Below are 18,700 nucleotides of genomic sequence, written 5' to 3'. Positions count from 1 at the left end.
GCAAAAAAAAACGTGCATTCTGGAAATCTCTTGGAGGTTTTTTTTTAGAAAGAAAAGAGATTTCGGAAAACAGACTCTTATCGGCACAAACTGCTGAGCGGAGGTGGGGAGAGAGTCACAACACAAACCCTGTCACCAAACCTTCAATGGGATGAGAGATTTCCTGGCCCTCTGCACCTTTAACCTTGACGTTTACGGAGGAGAACTGAACATCGACCATGAACTGAGTGATCTGCTCCTCCCTCCTCCTCCTTCTTCATTGTCCTCTTCCCTCGCTCTTTCCTCCCTTCCGCCCGCGGCACGAATGGTCCACCATGCCCACCCGCGCGGATGAGGTCGCGGAGGTCAAGGTGGACGAGGTCAGCGAGTGCCGGGAACGAGGCTACCTGCTGACCCAGAAGAAGATCGGCTCAGGGTCGTTCTCCAAAGTTTACCTGGGAGTCCCCACCCAGGAGAAGATCGGCTGCAACTTCCGATTGGCTCTGGGGCTGCGGAGCAAGAAGGACAACATGGTGAGCGTGAGGGGGGGGGGCGGGGCTTGTGAATCAGTGTGGGCAATGGGCGGGTGGGGGAGAGCGGGGCAGTACAGCGTGCTGTGTCAACGAGATTGGCTCAAACGTAGAATAATATTCATGGGGGATTTCAACCACCCGGATATTCATTGGCCCAAATACTCCCCTTCCCCTCCCCTTGGCCCTCCCCCATGTGAGGAGGATGGTCTATAAAACCTTTGGAAACAAAGGGCAAGAAATTACACAGCGCCCCGTTTGGGGTCACAGTGCCAGCTGTGGCTCAGTGGGTGGCACACTCACCTCTGAGTCAGAAGGTCGTGGGTTCAAATCCCACTCCAGAGACTTGTGCACGGAAAGATCCAGGCTGACACTCCAGTGCAGTGCTGAGGGAGCGTTGCACTGTCGGAGGTGCCGCCTTTCGGATGAGACGTTAAACTGATGCCCTGTCTACCCTCTCAGGTGGATGCAAACGATCCCATGGAACTATTTCTGGAAGAAGAACAGGGGAGTTATCCCCGGTGTCCTGGCTAATATTTATCCCTCAATCAACATAACAAAAAGCAGATTATCTGGTGTCATTATCGCTTTGCTGTTTGTGGGAGCTTGCTGTGAGCAATTTGGCTGCCGCCTTTCCCACATTGCAACACTGACTATACTTCAAAAGTATTTCATTGGCTGTAAAGTGCTTTGGGACATCAGGTGGTTGTGAAAGGCGCTATATAAATGCAAGACTTTCTTTTTCTTTTATACCGTTTGCGGGAGAGCAAATGTATCACCAGCCGCTGCATAATTGAATTGGACGCGAACTTCCGGTTTAGCGCTCTGGGAAGGGAAGTGGAGCACTAAATCAGGCACTGCCACTTCCCTTGGAGCGCGGAACGGATGAGAGGGGCGATATCGGCAGAGCGCTGCACGATATCCCGTGTTCGTCACTGGATCCACAGGCTCCTACTCTCCCTTAAAGACAGAGTGCCGGGCTGATCAATGGCGGCATTGGAAAAATTCACAATGCACCACAGTCCCACACAAGAGATTGTTGTGCAAAATCAAAGCACATGGCATTGGGGGTAATGTACTGACGTGGATAGAGAACTGGTTGGCAGACAGGAAGCAGAGAGTCGGGATAAACGGGTCCTTTTCAGAATGGCAGGCAGTGACTACTAGGGTGCCGTGGGGCTCAGTGCTAGGACCCCAGCTCTTTTACAATATATATTAATGATTAAGATGAAGGAATTGAATGTAATAATGTAAATGTTGATTCTTTTCTCTCAATCTGGTTCAGTAAAATTACTGAGTCGAATACCTCTTGTACTTTGAACAAAGCAGTCTTTATTTTGCCGGCCGGCTAGACCTATCAGACAGAAGATATACTCTCTGGATAGAGCGTACACACTCCCTACGGATAGGTGAAGTTACATCGTAAAGTGACAACAGTTATACAGTTTTGAAATCAGATAACAAAATACAATTAGATTGACATTCTAACTTAGTCAATCTATATGAGATGTTTTTACGAAAGCTCAAGCATTGCCTCTGAATGTTTCAATCTAGTGGTGTGACTACTAACTGAGACCTTGCAATTCTGCAGATTTATCCGTATATTCATTTCATGTTACAATTTATGTTATTGGCAGGATTAGTGACTTGAAACCTTGGGAAAGACTGTTAGCTATGCTGATGTTGCACTATGTGCAATCTGACATTCTCCCAGCTATTCTTCCATGGCTTATACATTTTCATATATCCCGTTTACTTTACTGTCCTTAATTCCATATATTCCGTTCAGATATCCACATCCCTCCTTTTATCATTCTATGATAACATTTAGGATCATTCTGAGAGTATTGCATTCATCCGTTCACACTCCTTTTCCAGAATCATATTATTGTTGAGTAGTTCTCTAGTTTGTTGGATCATAACCCGGGAACCCTTGACCACAAGAGGGTTTGCTAACCTTGCCATCATTACTTTACAGCAGAGGTTAAGGCAACCAACAATCAAACAGCAGGTAATTATTATTATGAGGAGAACAATTGCCCCATGTATTAGATAGGATCTCCAAGATCCACCCAGAAACCAATCAAACCTGCTAAGTTCTTTTGCTGGTGTGGATAACTTCTTCACCTCCCTCCTTATGTGATCAGCGAGATTGGTTATGTTTTCTGAACTATCAGGAATGTAAGTGCAACATTCAGATCCTATCAGGGCACACGTTCCCCCTTTCTCAGCTAACAGGTAATCGAGGGCCATTCGGTTTTGTAATGCTACGGTCCTTATCGCTACCATTTCAGCTGTGATGCCCTCCAGAGCCTCAGCAGTGCGGTTAGCTACCTGTTCCAATATCGTTTCTAAGTTCTGTACTTCATCCATGAGACGTTTTATCCCCACTGGGAATACCAGGACCCCAAAGAACTTGTCGGCGGGGGTGATGGCTCGCTTAACTCGTATGGGGGCATGTACTTCCGCCAAGGTACGTACTTATCGCATAGATGGCACCACATATCCCATATAGCAGGACCCTGTCCATCGCCTGGGCAACCAAGGCTATGCCTTATGACCGCACACGAAATACGTGCCGTTAAAGGCTGCTTTCTGATATATTGCCTCCGGGTCCCAGGACTGGGCCCACAACCTCCCGTCTGTGTTATTTGGATCATGAGAGTGAATGGTAACCCGTGTACCTGTGGTGAGGTTGAGACTCTGTGGGCAATTGCTATACCCTACGACATGTCCCCTGGTACTGGTATCATTTCGAATTAGACATATGCCCCCTGTTGGCCTCCCTATCCCTGAGATATTGATCAGAGCTATGAATGGGGGTTCCTTTTCCCGGCTGTAGGTTGGTTGGTACCATCCCTGGAACGTCTGACTAATGGGATCTCCAATACTCTCCCACTTGGTGACCTCCCCGTGAGCTTTCAGGTGGTAACGGTATGTTACTCCTCCTGATCTCCGTGATCCCTCTTTTGACCCGCCTTCCATCATTCGTACTTGTATTGGCCCCCCTCCTTTTACTATAGTTTGGCTTTGAATCCATCTAACAGTCTCAGTTAGGGTTAGTGGAACGGTGCGCAAAGGAATTCCCCCTTTGGAATGTATAGGGATATGTGAACACACCCAGCATCTAGTGAAGTGCCCTTTTTCCGCATAAACGTAAGACATATATAAAAAGGTGTTCACATGGAGCTCTCGCCTTTGTCTTCCTTCCCATGCGCCAAAACTGTCATATATCAACACTATTATGCAGACAGTGGCATACAGACACAGTCTCATCTTATGGCTCAGGATTCTGATAAATAGTCCAATTATTTTGCTGATTAAAAGAGTTCCGTTTTCCCGTCTCTCTTCTCCAGGTCTCCGTCAGTGTATTTGGCTGTCCTACGGGTAAAAGTTCAAACTGGTCCTCCTTCAACTGCCTTGTTCAGCTATGGGGAAGAGGAGATCTGGAACAGAAACAGGAATTAGAATAACCAGCAAAATGTGTTTAAATGGTGATGAGCTTGCAGTGGTGCAGGTGAACCCAGGCACTTTTCCCTTCTAACTTAGCTGCAGTAGGGGTAGTGAGTAACACCTGAAAAGGGCCCTCCCATCGCGGCTCCAATCCTTTTCGAACCCATTTCTTAATCAAAACATACTTCCCTGGAACCACGAGGGATGATTCGGGTAAAACTGGGAGGTCAAGGTGAGCCCCTCGAACCTGGTTGTGGGCTTCTCGCAGAGCCTGAGTTAAGGAAAGAATGTATGTGGTCATCTCCTCAGTCATGTGATGGAATTGGACAGTGGAGGGGACATTCTGATTCCAAGGGGTCCTTAGGGGTTTACCATAAATGACTTCAGCGGGGGTCAGCCTAGTTTTACCAGTTGGGGTAGTGCGTATCTGGAATAGGGCTATGGGAAGGAGTTTAAGCCAGTTTAGTCCAGTTGATGCTACTAGTTTTGCAAGTTTAGTTTTCAGAGTTTGATTAGCACGTTCAACCAGTCCTGCAGCTTGGGGTCGGTAGGCACAATGCAGCTGCTGGTTAATGTGCATCTGGGAGCAGAATTCTTTGTTAACTTGGCCAATAAAGTGAGGGCCATTATCGGAACTCAGTCGAGCAGGGATACCATATCTAGGAACAATTTCCCTCATTAACACTTTAACAACAGTTTGAGCTTTATTGTCTAGGGTAGGATAAGCTTCAATCCATTTGCTGAATACATCCACTATTACTAGCACATATCTATAACACTGAACCCTTTGCAACTCAATGTAGTCCAACTGCAAGGTCTCAAAGGGACCTTCTGGTAGGGGCGTCTTACCCCAGTCACAGGGGACTCCCTTCCCTGGATTATGCTGTTGGCAAACAAGGCAACGACTACTAGTTTTTTGGGCCAAAGCCTGGAGTCTAGGGTGCCACCAAGTAGCCAAAAGTATATCACACGTCGCCCTTGCTCCACAATGAGTAGCAAAATGCAGACATTCTATAACCCATGAGGCCAACTCGTCAGACATGCAAGTCTGTTCCGCGGGAGTGGTCCAGAGTTTAGAGACATTGTCATAGGTACATCCATAATCTTTCTACAACAGTTTATCTTTTTCAGGAGCGTCCTCCTGTGCTTTTATAACATCTTGGATGGTTGGCATTGGTTTTTCCGAGGCTAGCTTATCCTTCAAAAGATTTTTAGTCTGACTCATCATTCTAGGCACTACCATCTGTTGGTCACAAGAGGCCTGTTTGGCCTCTCGGTCAGCACAACGATTCCCTATATCAACCAGAGAATTTCCGGTAGTGTGGGTGGTACATTTGACAATGGCAATGCGTTTGGGGAACATGAGGGCTTGCAACAAATCAGATACTAAATGTTTATGAGATATCCCACTCCCCTGTGAGGTTAGGAATCCCCTATTTTTCCATAATTGTCTGAAATCATGGGCTACTCCAAAGGCATACCCAGAGTCGGTATAGATATTAACCTTGAGGTCTTTAGCCAAGATACAGGCTCTGGTAAGGGCAAATAATTCAGCTTGTTGGGCGGAATAAGCGGTCTCAAAGGCGGCAGATTCCACGATCTGATTCTCCTGGTCTACTATAGCGTATCCAGAATTTCGTCTGCCTTCTGGGTCAATGGAAGAACTTCCGTCAACATACATAATACAGTCTGGATCCTCCATTGGTACATCAACTAAATCCTCCCTGACCGATGTGGCCTCCTGAATTAAGGATAAACAATCATGACTGGGTTCTTCCTCATCTTGGGGTGGTTCGGTAAGAAAACAGGCCGGATTGATGGCAGTACAGTGCCGAAAGGTCAGCCTTGGATTATTTAGTAGGTAGATCTCATATCTACTTTGCCTAGCCATGGTAAGATGTTAAGTCTGCAGTTGGCCCAAAAGGGCAGCTATGGAGTGAGAAGTATATACAACAATATCTTGCTGAAGGGTAAGGTTGGCGGCAGATTGAAGGCTATTGTAGATAGCAGTTAGTATTTGAGTACATACGGGGTGTCCCAAGGCAACGGGATCTATTTTAGAAGAGTAGTAAGCAACAGGCCTATGTTTATCCCCGTGTTTCTGAGTTAAAACAGCGGTAGCACAATCTTTCATGATCGTACAATACAGTTGAAAGGGACAGTCGTAGAGGGGCCGTCCCAAAGCCGGAGCCTGCAGCAGGGCTGTTTTTAGTTCCTTAAAGGCTTGGATGTCGGTGGTTTCTAATTTAAAGTTGCCTTCCTTGGTAGTGTACGGTGTGAGCTGCTTGGTCATCAGGGCAGCATTAGGAATCCAGGATCTACAGTAATTTATCATCCCCAACCACTGCCGCATTTGTCTAGACGTGATAGGGACTGGAAACTGGCAGATGGGTTTAATTCGACATGCCTCCAAGGCTCAGTGGGTGCCTGATAAAATGATCCCAAGAAATTTAACTTGAGACTGGCCAATTTTGACCTTTGATGGGGATACTGTGTATCCCAGGGAGGACAAGTAATTCAGTAACTGATTGGCATTCTCCCGATTACTTGGTTTATCTACGCTGGATATCAGTAAATCGTCCACATACTGAAGTAAAGTAGATCCCTTAGTCAGCGTGAGAGACTGTAACTGTTTCTGCAGGCACCTTGAGAATAAGGTTGGGGAGTGGATGAACCGTTGGGGAAGTCTCGTCCAGGTATATTGCTGCCCCTGGTAAGTGAAGGCGAATAGGTACTGACTCGCCTGGGCTAGCGGTAAAGCGAAGAAGGCGTGTTGGAGGTCTATTATTGTGAAGATCTTGGCGTCTGCTGGGATTAAAGACAGTATCTGTGCTGGGTTGGGAACCAGAGCGTGCAGGGGCCGGACGATAGCATTGATAGCTCGAAGGTCTTGGACCAAACGGTATTCGTTTGGTCTGCCTGGCTTAGGTACTGCCATTATAGGAGTATTACACGGGGACTGGCATCGGACCAAAATCCCCTGTTCCATCAGCCCCTTAATCAGTCGGTATTGCCTGAGATTTCAGTGGGTACTGTCGGATAGAGGGCCAGTCCACACTACTCTGTACCGAGATCTCAATTGGATCAATGGGAGTATAACCCACTTGGGAGGGGTCCTCTGCCCACACATGAGGATCCACATAGTCAGGTATGTCCGAGTCAGTATGATGCTGTAGAGTCGTTAAGACCTTCTCGGGGTCCCCATAAAATTGGACTGTTCGGCCATGTTTTACGATTTGCACATCCGGCTGTAAGGGTCAGCCTCATCTATAGCCTTGCGTACTATAACTCCCAAATCTCTAGCATGGTGAGGGGCTAATACTTCACGAGCAATATGCGGTGCCATTGTTAGGGGCTGTTTCCACAGATTCTTATCCACTTCCACAAAATCTGCCTCTCCTTCCGGTCCAGCCACTCTAGCCCTTAATAGAATTCCCTTCACTTTCCCTTCATGATCATGATAAAAGTTCTGCAGGTCCTGATTCTTTCCGCTAGGATCATATGCTAGGGTTACGTGATAGGGTGCCTGCGGCAGGTCCAGAGACCACCACTGAGGGGTTCTAGTGGTATAATACTGCCGCTTAAGGGTTTCCTGTTTTACAATAATCCCATCATCTCCACACTCCAGATGCAACTGGAATTTGCAGAGGAGGTCTCTAGCCATCAGGTTACAGTCCAGATTGGTAGTGATGACAAATCGATGTTCTACCGATTCTTCCTGGTAACCCACTTTAACTGATTCTGACACCGGAAATGTCGAGATTTGTCCCAGGAATCCTGAAAGTTCCTGCGTTTCAGTAGAGGCAGGGAGTTTAAGCTTTGATTGTACAGAAGACATAAAGGCTCCCGTATCTATCAAAAAGGGTTGCCACTCATTCAGAATGGGTTCGTCGTCCGGGGAGGATCCCTGTACAATCAAGCTGCGTAGTCAATCGGGGGACAATTGACCAAAGGGGTTGTTCTGGGAGAAGTTAGTGTAAGATCCTCCTCTCCCCCCTTGCCCCCTTCCTCCTCCTCCGTTTCCTGTTTCATGTTGATGGTAGGGGCAATGTTTACTCCAATGTCCTTCCTGCCCACAACTAAAGCATCCATTTCGTCTTCCCCAACCCCGACCTCTTCCCATACCAGGCCGGGGACAGTAGGGCGGTCCGTAATTAGCAGGGCCCGGGCCATTTGGGTGTTCGATATAACCGTATCCCTGTTTATCCACCCAACCCGGCACGCAATACTGTGGTTCCATCTGGTATCCCCTGGGGTCGGGTTTTGGTTCTTTTTCCCGAGGCAACTCTTCCTTTCTAGTCACGTATTCAGTCTTGACCCGGGTTGGGGGCGCACCTCCCCCTTCTCCTTTCTTTTCCTGCCAGTAATATCTAACCGCCCTTTCCATCTGGGCTTTACTGTTATCTGCCCAATTCATATTATTTGTCCGGATAGCGTGAGCAATCGAATAAGGCAGGCACTGAAGTAGAATAGCGCAGAATTGAGGAGAATCCTCTCCTGCCCTGAAGGCATTATCTCCTGATTGACTCCCGTATATTTCAATAAATCTTTCCATAAATTCATCGGCAGTTTCTTCACGTTTGGGTTTAGTTTCTAATACTGTGGCCATACTAATGGGCTTCTGAAGGGTCGTGGTGAGAGCATTAAAGATAGCATTTAGGCGATCCTGGATATCGTTAGGGTGCGCTACCAATAAAGCATCATGAGTAGGACGTCCTAGGTGAGTTAGAAATCGGGTGTGTTCGGTTGGGTTCAGGGTTTGCTTTACCAAGGCCCACAGGTCCCTTGATTCTGCATTATAAACTGAAATAGTTGTTCGAAGATAGTCTATAAATTTGATAGGTTCTTTTTTCCGTTCTGGTATGTTGGCCATAAGGGCCATAATTTCGTTCGGTTTCCAGGGCACATAGACATCTATAGTGGGGTGGTCTGCAGCTTGTTGTGCATCAGGGTTTGGCATCGGTCTGACAGGGAATTGGTGTCGGGACTTTGTGATCCTGGAAATTTCTAGGTCGGAGGATGATTCGGAGCTATCTGACTGCTTGACAATTCTGTGTCTCGATCGGCGGGGGTGTTTACTATGTCTTTCACAACTTGGACTGGTAGATTGACTAGAAGATTTACGGGACTGTCTGTGATGTCGAGATATAGTTCTGCCCTTTCGAGTGTGAGATCTGGTCCTTTCGGCTATATTGCTTGTGAACTGGGGATCCGAATCGCTATCAGAGGATGAGGAGTCAGTTTGGGTTTGTTGCTTTGGTGGTATGGGGTTATTTTTAACTCCTCTTGCTGGAGTGTAAGGTGGAGGGTGTTGGGAAGAGGACTGGAGCAAGGGGCCAGGGGGTGCGGGAGGCGCCGTTGGGCGCTGAGTCAGTGACCACTCATCAATTTCATCATCAGCCTCGGTTAACACAAAGCCAGCCATTTGACTATGTAGTCGGTCAATACCTTTCTCAGAGGTCCCAGAGGATCTCTTAGTAAGTTTCTCGTGCGCACATTCTTTTTTTAAGACGTCTACAGTTTTAACATGGGTTCCCTCCGTCAATGAAAGCCCTAATTTAATAGCATTTGTTTGCCAACTTGACAGAATTGATGCATCTTTTAACTTTTGACAATAATGTCGCCATGTTGCAATTAAATGTTTGTCCCCTTTTCCTCGTCCCCTTCTCCAAATTAATCCCTGTGCTTTTTTTGCTACCTCTACGCTTCTAGTGCCACCTAGAGGCCATTGATCATCTCCCAATAATTTGTTCAGGGCTCCTGATAATTTTCTAAAGTCTTCAGCTCTCTCAGGGAATTCTTCACATAACTTTTGTAACGGACTACCCGCATCCGTTGTTTTATCCAATTGATTACCCATTATCATATTGTTACGCGTTCACGTAGTCGTGCGATTTAAACAAACTTAAAACGAACAGACTTTACTTAAAAAACAGACTTTACTTAAAAACAGACTTTACTTAAAAACAGACTTTCTAATCTAACACACAGCTGCGTCGCCCCGCGGCTCGCGTCTCCACGCGATTCCACCGAAACACGCTTGACAAACTCAACACACAGCCGCGTCGCCCCGCGGCTCGCGTCTCCACGCGATTCCACCGAAACACGCTTGACAAACTCAACACACAGCCGCGTCGCCCCGCGGCTCGCGTTTCCATGCGATTCCACCGAAACACGCTTGACAAACTCAACACACAGCCGCGTCGCCCCGCGGCTCGCGTCTCCACGCGATTCCACCGAAACACGCTTGACAAACTCAACACACAGACGGACTTACTGAAATCAGCACTGACTTTCGCGGTTCGCGTTGCTGCGCGTTCGCGTCGGCCCACGTTTACTCGCGCGCGCGCACTCGCGCCGCCGCACGTCTCGCGTCACCACGTGTTTGCGTTGCCGTGCGTCTGCGTCTGCCTTCCTCCACTCGGCCGCACGCTCGTGCCGCTGCGCGTCTCGCTTCGTTGTGCGTCAGCGCCGCTGCGCGTTCGCATCGGCCCTACCTACGCTGCGGGATTTAAATTCAATCAGTGCCTAGACGGGCCAAGTGATATACAAGGTCGACGTCGTACCTGAATTGAACACCTATCCTCTATTTAATTCCCCATAAGCCTTATTTTATTCCCTGTGAGCCTAATTTTCTAAATTTGATTTCTTATGAGCCTAATTTCCCTATCTTTTGGCGTCATTGCGCAGTTTAAATTCAATCAGTGCCTAGACGGGCCAAGTGATATACAAGGTCGACGTCGTACCTGAATTGAACACTTATTTCTAAATTTAGAAGGTATTCGCCAAATTGTTATGAATCTCGTTCAGACACTACCCGAGAACCAGCGAGTGGCTAAACTTTTCTCAGACTTTTGAAACCGGGGGAAACTGGAACAGTATTGAAATCATACTCACTCCAGTGGCCACTTTCCCCTCGTCTCGTCCAAGGTTAGTCTGGCTCTTAATTCGCAAGTTTTCGGCAGTCGTCCGTTGAGATCCCACTTCTGACACCAAATGTAAATGTTGATTCTTTTCTCTCAATCTGGTTCAGTAAAATTACTGAGTCGAATACCTCTTGTACTTTGAACAAAGCAGTCTTTATTTTGCCGGCCGGCTAGACCTATCAGATAGAAGATATACCCTCTGGATAGAGCGTACACACTCCCTACGGATAGGTGAAGTTACATCGTAAAGTGACAACAGTTATACAGTTTTGAAATCAGATAACAAAATACAATTAGATTGACATTCTAACTCAGCCACTCATTAGTCAATCTATAATGAGATGTTTTTACGAAAGCTCAAGCATTGCCTCTGAATGTTTCAATCTAGTGGTGTGACTACTAACTGAGACCTTGCAATTCTGCAGATTTATCCGTATATTCATTTCATGTTACAATTTATGTTATTGGCAGGATTAGTGACTTGAAACCTTGGGAAAGACTGTTAGCTATGCTGATGTTGCACTATTTGCAATCTGACATTCTCCCAGCTATTCTTCCATGGCTTATACATTTTCATATATCCCGTTTACTTTACTGTCCTTAATTCCATATATTCCGTTCAGATATCCACAATATCTCCAAGTTTGCAGATGACACTAAACTGGGTGGTGGTGTGAGCTGTGAGGAGAACGCTAAGAGGCTGCAGGGTGACTTGAACAGGTTAGGCGAATGGGCAAATACATGGCAGATGCAGTATAATGTGGATAAATGTGAGGTTATCCACTTTGGGGGCAAAAACACGAAGGCAGAATATTATCTGAATGGCGGCAGATTAGGAAAAGGGGAGGTGCAGGGAGACCTGGGTACCATGGTTCATCAGTCGTTGAAAGTTGGCATGCAGGTACAGCAGGCGGTGAAGAAGGCAAATGGTATGTTGGCCTTCATAGCTAGGGGATTTGAGTATAGGAGCAGGGAAGTCATACTGCAGTTGTTCAGGGCCTTGATGAGGCCCTACCTGGAATATTGTGTTCAGTTTTGGTCTCCTAATCTGAGGAAGGACGTTCTTGCTATTGAGGGAGTGTAGCGAAGGTTCACCAGACTGATTCCAGGGATGGCTGGACTGTCATATGAGGAGAGACTGGATCAACTGGGCCTTTATACACTGCAGTTTAGAAGGAGGAGAGGGGATCTCATAGAAACTTATAAGATTCTGACGGGACTGGACAGGTTAGATGCGGGAAGAATGTTCCCGATGTTGGGAACCAGGGAACACAGTCTTAGGATATGAGGCAGGCCATTTAGGACTGAGATGAGGAGAAACTTCTTCACTCAGAGAGTTGTTAACATGTGGAATTCCCTGCTGCAGAGAGTTGTTGATGCCAGTTCATTGGATATATTCAAGAGGGAGTTAGATATGGCCTTTACAGCTAAAGGGATCAAGGGGTATGGAGAGAAAGCAGGAATGGGATAATGAAGGAATGATCAGCCATGATCTTATTGAATGGTGGTGCAGGCTCGAAGGGCCACAGGGATCGGTGCTGGGACCACAACTGTTTACAATATACATAGATGACCTGGAAGAGGGGACAGAGTGTAGTGTAACAAAATTTGCAGATGACACAAAGATTAGTGGGAAATCAGGTTGTGTAGAGGACACGCAGAGGCTGCAAAGAGATTGAGATAGGTTAAGCGAATGGGCTAAGGTTTGGCAGATGGAATACAATTTCGGAAAATGTGAGATCATCCACCTTGGAAAAAAAAAACAGTAAAAGGGAATATTATTTGAATGGGGAGAAATTACAACATGCTGCAGTGCAGAGGGACCTGGGGGTCCTTGTGCATGAATCCCAAAAAGTTAGTTTGCAGGTGCAGCAGGTAATCAGGAAGGCGAATGGAATGTTGGCCTTCATTGCGAGAGGGATGGAGTACAAAAGCAGGGAGGTCCTGCTGCAACTGTACAGGGTATTGGTGAGGCCGCACCTGGAGTACTGCATGCAGTTTTGGTCACCTTACTTAAGGAAGGATATACTGGCTTTGGAGGGGGTACAGAGACGATTCACTAGGCTGATTCCGGACATGAGAGGGTTACCTTATGATGATAGATTGAGCAGACTGGGTCTTTACTCGTTGGAGTTCAGAAGTATGAGGGGTGATCTTATAGAAACATTTAAAATAATGAAAGGGATAGACAAGATAGAGGCAGAGAGGTTGTTTCCACTGGTCGGGGAGACTAGAACTAGGGGGCACAGCCTCAAAATACGGGGGAGCCAATTTAAAACCGAGTTGAGAAGGAATTTCTTCTCCCAGAGGGTTGTGAATCTGTGGAATTCTCTGCCCAAGGAAGCAGTTGAGGCTAGCTCATTGAATGTATTCAAATCACAGATAGATAGATTTTTAACCAATAAGGGAATTAAGGGTTATGGGGAGCGGGCGGGTAAGTGGAGCTGAGTCCACGGCCAGATCAGCCATGATCTTGTTGAATGGCGGAGCAGGCTCGAGGGGCTAGATGGCCTACTCCTGTTCCTAATTCTTATGTTCTTACGTTATGTTCTTATGTTTATATCTAACTCCCTCTTAAGTATATCCAATGAATTGGCATCAACAACTCTCTGCAGCAGGGAATTCCACAGGTTAACAACTCTCTGAGTGAAGAGGTTTCTTCTCATCTCCGTCCTAAATGGCCTGCCCCATATCCTAAGACTGTCCCCTGGTTCCCAACATCGGGAACATTCTTCCCGCATCTAACCTGTCCAGTCCCGTCAGAATCTTATATGTTTCTATGAGATCCCCTCTCATCCTTCTAAAGTCCAGTGAATAAAGGCCCAGTTGATCCAGTCTCTCCTCATATAACAGTCCAGCCATCCTTGGAATCAGTCTGGTGAACCTTTGTTGCACTCCCTCAATAGCAAGAATGTCCTTCCTCAGATTAGAAGACCAAAACTGAACACAATATTCCAGATGAGGCGTCACCAAGGCCCTGTACAACTGCAGTAAGACCTCCCTGCTCCTATACTCAAATCCCCTAGCTATGAAGGCCAACATACCATTTGCCTTCTTCACCGCCTGCTGTACCTGCATGCCCACTTTCAGTGAGTGATGAACCATGACACCCAAGTCTCGTAGCACCTCCCCTTTTCCTAATCTGCTGCCATTCAGATAATATTCTGCCTTCGTGTGGACAGTCCAATACAAGAATTACAGTCTCTGTCACAGGTGGGATAGATAGTGGTTGAGGGAAGGGGTGGGTGGGACTGGTTTGCCACATGCTCCCTCCGCTGCCTGCGCTTGGTATCTGCATGCTCTCGGCGATGAGACTCGAGGTGCTCAGCACCCTCCCGGATGCTCTTCCTCCACTTAGGGCGGTCTTTGGCCAAGGACTCCCAGATGTCGGTGGGGATGTTGCACTTTATCAGGGAGGCTTTGAGGGTGTCCTTGTAATGTTTCCTTTGCCCACCTTTGGCTCGTTTGCCGTTAAGGAGTTCCGAGTAGAGCGCTTGCTTTGGGAGTCTCGTTCTTTCTATTGAGGGAGTGCAGCGAAGGTTCACCAGACTGATTCCAGGGATGGCTGGACTGTCATATGAGGAGAGACTGGATCAACTGAGCCTTTATTCACTGGAGTTTAGAAAGATGAGAGGGGCTCTCATAGAAACGTATAAGATTCTGACGGGACTGGACAGGTTAGATGCGGGAAGAATGTTCTCGATGTTGGGGAAGTCCAAAACCAGGGGACACAGTCTTAGGATAAGGGGTAGGCCATTTAGGACGGAGATGAGGAGAAACTTCTTCACTCAGAGAGTTGTTCACCTGTGGAATTCCCTGCCGCAGAGAGTTGTTGATGTCAGTTCATTGGATATATTCAAGATGGAGTTAGATATGGCCTTTATGGCTGAAGGGATCAAGGGGTATGGAGAGAAAGTAGGAAAGGGGTACTGAGGGAATGATCAGCCATGATCATATTGAATGGCGGTGCAGGCTCGAAGGGCCGGATGGCCTACTCCTGCACCTATCTTTCTATGTTTCTATGTTTCTCCCCAAGCGGCCGGCCGAGGTCACAACGCCTCTAGCAGCTGCCGTTGTTGATGCTCTGCGATGCTGCAGGGAGACAGGAGCGAATTTAAGATCCGGGGCGGTAACGGGAGGCTGCGCACCGGATCACGTCACGGTCTAAGGGGCGCAGGCGATTGTGGCGGTAGGGTTTACCGCCAGCGCTATCCCGCCAAGGACATTCGCGGGCGTCGGTACTTTCGTCACACCTGGTCGGAAAGCTGTTAACACCCCGTTATCGATTCACAACCACCTCACCCCCAGAGGGACACAGGAGGACAATTCACCCCCCCCTCCCCCCTGGAGGCACACAGGAGGCCAATTGCCCCCCCCCCCGCCCCTGGAGGCACATTGGAGGCCAATATTCCTCCCCACAGCTCTTACCCTTTCTCAGGGCCCCAGGTCACTGAGTTGCTGCCTAGTTTGACGAACTCCAAATATAAAGTAAGGCCTAACAAATTGGGTCTTTTCCCATCGGAACAACACAGATTCCAGTGCGATAGGATAGAAACGATGAAGGATGGGATCGGGGAGATGGAAGCAGACTTGTTTGAACATAAGACATAGGAGCAGGAGTAGGCCATTCGGCCCCTCGAGCCTGCTCCGCCATTCAATAAGATAATTGCTGCTCTGATCATGGACTCAGCTCCACTTCCCCGCCCGCTCCCCATGTTTGCTGTAGCTGAGGGGTCTGGATTGAGGGTACGTAGACATAACGTTAAATGTAAGAGGTTCAGAACAGAGGGCTTCCTCACACAGAGAGTTGTGAGGCTGTGGGATTGGCTCCCAGGGTTAGAAGTAGGGGCAGAAACGGTGTCAACATTCCGGTTACATTAGGCAGGGGGCTGAAGGAACAGGGATTGAAGGGGCAGAGACTGAGATTGGGACTATTTGCTCATGTAAAAGGTAAATGCCAACACGGACTGGATGGCCAAATGGCCAGCTTCCATGTTAAGACTTCTATGTAGGAATGTTTAGCTGCTTGGGCAGGGGGAGCTGGGTCACTGTCACTGGGAGCAACTGATAGGTCCCCCCGATGGACCCCTTACAACTACTCTTTGGGCATTCAGGCCTCACATCTGGCCTGGAGACCCACAACCTTGAGCACAGAATCTAGACTGACACTCCAGTGCTGTACTGAGGGAGCGCTGCACTGTCGGAGGGGCAGTACTGAGGGAACGCTGCACTGTCGGAGGGGCAGTACTGAGGGAGCGCTGCACTGTCGGAGGGGCACTACTGAGGGAGTGCTGCACTGTTAGAGGGGCAGTACTGAGGGAACGCTGCACTGTCGGAGGGGCAGTACTGAGGGAGCGCTGCACTGTCGGAGGGGCAGTACTGAGGGAACGCTGCACTGTCGGAGGGGCAGTACTGAGGGAACGCTGCACTGTCGGAGGGGCAGTACTGAGGGAGCGCTGCACTGTCGGAGGGGCAGTACTGAGGGAACGCTGCACTGTCGGAGGGGCAGTACTGAGGGAGCGCTGCACTGTCAGAGGGGCACTACTGAGGGAGTGCTGCACTGTTAGAGGGGCAGTACTGAGGGAATGCTGCACTGTCGGAGGGGCAGTACTGAGGGAGCGCTGCACTGTCGGAGGGGCAGTACTGAGGGAACGCTGCTCTGTTGGAGGGGCAGTACTGAGGGAGCGCTGCACTGTCGGAGGGGCAGTACTGAGGGAGTGCTGCACTTTCGGAGGGACAGTACTGAGGAAGCGCCGCACTGTCGGAGGGGCAGTACTGAGGGAGTGCTGCACTGTCAGAGGGGCAGTACTGAGGGAACGCTGCACTGTCGGAGGGGCAGTACTCAGGGAGTGCTGCACTGTCAGATGGGGCAGTGCTGAGTGTGCGCTGCACTGTCGGAGGGGCAGTACTGAGAGAGTGCTGCACTGTCAGATGGGGCAGTGCTGAGGGAGCGCTGCACTGTCGGAGGGGCAGTACTCAGGGAGCGCCGCACTGTCGTTGGGTTAGTAGTGGGGGGGAGCGATCCAGTGAGCAGAAATTTAAAAAGTCACGGAGAAAGTTAAAGGCAAAAGTGCACGGCAGCGATAGGGGTAATGCTGACCAGAATGTGACAAGTAGGGACAGAGCATATACACAAGACAAAATGAAAAGCTCTATATCTGAACGCACGAAGCATTCGTAACAAGATAGATGAGTTGATGGCACAAGTAGAAATAAATGGGTTTGATCTGATTGCCATTATAGAGCCTGGTTGCAAGGCTGGGAACTGAATATTCAGCTGTATTTGACATTTCGGAAGGACAGACAGGAAGGAAAAGGAGGTGGGGTAGCTCCATTAACCAAGGATGAGATCAGTGCAGTAGTGAGAAATGATATTGGCTCAGAAGATCAAGATGTAGAATCAGTTTGTGTGGAGATAAGAAATAGTAAGGGAAAGAAGTCACTGGTGGGAGTGTTCTACAGGCCCCCAAACAGTAGCCGTTCCATGGCACAGAGTATAAATTCAGAAATAATGGAGGCTTGTAAGAAAGGTACAGCAATAATCGTGGGTGACCTTAATCTTCACATTGATTGGACAAATCAAATTGGCAAAGGCAGCCTTGAGGAAGAGTTCATAGAGTGTATGTGGGATGGTTTCTTGGAACAATACATTGTGAAACCAACCAGGGTGCAAACTATTTTAGATTTGGTAATGTGTAACGAGTCTGGATTCATTAATGATCTTGTAGTGAAGGATCCTCTTGGGATGAATGATCATAGCATGGTAGAATTTCAAATTCAGTTTGAGGGTGAGAAAGCTAGTGTCCTGAAAGCAGGAATGGGGTACTGAAGTTGAATGTTCAGCCATGAACTCATTGAATGGCGGTGCAGGCTAGAAGGGCCGAATGGCCTACTCCTGCACCTATTTTCTATGTTTCTATGTTTCTATGTAATTACAAAGGTATGAAGCCAGAGTTGGTTAAAGTGGACTGGGAAAATATATTACAGGGTAAGACTGTAGAAACGCAGTGGCAAGTATTTAAGGAGATATTTCAGAACTCTCAGCAAAGATTTATTCCAGTGAGAAATACAGATGCTAAGAGAAGGATGAACCATTCCTGGCTAACTCAGGATGGGATCAAATTGAAAACAAAGACCTACAATGTTGCAAAGGACAGTGGGAGGCCAGAGGATTGGGAAATTTTTAGAAACCAGCAAAGGATGACTGAAAAAATGATAAAGACAGAGAAGATAGATTATGAGAGTAAACTAGCAAGAAATATAAAAACAGACAGTAAGAGCTTCTACAGGTATATAAAAAGGAAACGAGTAACTAAAGTAAACGTTGGTCCCTTCGAGGATGAGACTGGGGAATTAATGGGGAACAGGGAAATGGCAGAGACTTTAAACAAATATTGTGTATCAGTCTTCACAGTAGAAGACACTTAAATCATCCCAATGATTGATAATCAAGGGGCTATTATGGCGGGGTGTGGGGCGCTTAAAACAATCACTATCACTAGAGATAAAGTACTAGGCAAACTAATGGGACTAAAGGTGGACAAGTCCCCTGGACCTGATGGCCTGCATCCTAGGGTCTTGAAAGAGGTGGCAGCAGAGATAGTGGATGCATTGGTTGTAATCTACCAAAAGTCTCTGGATTCTGAGGCAGTCCCAGCAGACTGGAAAACTGCAAATGTAACACCCCTATTTAAGAAAGGAGGGAGACAGAAAGCAGGAAACTATAGACCAGTTAGCCTAAGATCTGTCATTGGGAAAATGCTGGAGTCCATCATTAAAGAAGTAATAGCAGGACATTTAGAAAATCATATT

The 18,700-nt window shown here is 47.7% G+C and overlaps 1 protein-coding gene across 1 annotated transcript in view; it reads left to right on the top strand.

The window, feature by feature from the left end:
• Positions 1–314: 314 nt before the first annotated feature.
• Positions 315–18,700, top strand: part of LOC139242385 (testis-specific serine/threonine-protein kinase 5-like) — a 38,128-nt gene continuing 19,742 nt past the window's right edge. The window contains exon 1 of the mRNA XM_070870330.1: positions 315–512. Coding sequence (XP_070726431.1) covers positions 315–512 — 198 coding nt within the window. The remainder of the gene's footprint in view (positions 513–18,700) is intronic.

This window comes from Pristiophorus japonicus, unplaced genomic scaffold, assembly GCF_044704955.1.
Source record: "Pristiophorus japonicus isolate sPriJap1 unplaced genomic scaffold, sPriJap1.hap1 HAP1_SCAFFOLD_1311, whole genome shotgun sequence".
NCBI classification, from domain to species: Eukaryota; Metazoa; Chordata; class Chondrichthyes; family Pristiophoridae; genus Pristiophorus; species Pristiophorus japonicus.
This window is presented reverse-complemented; position numbering and strand designations above follow the sequence as displayed.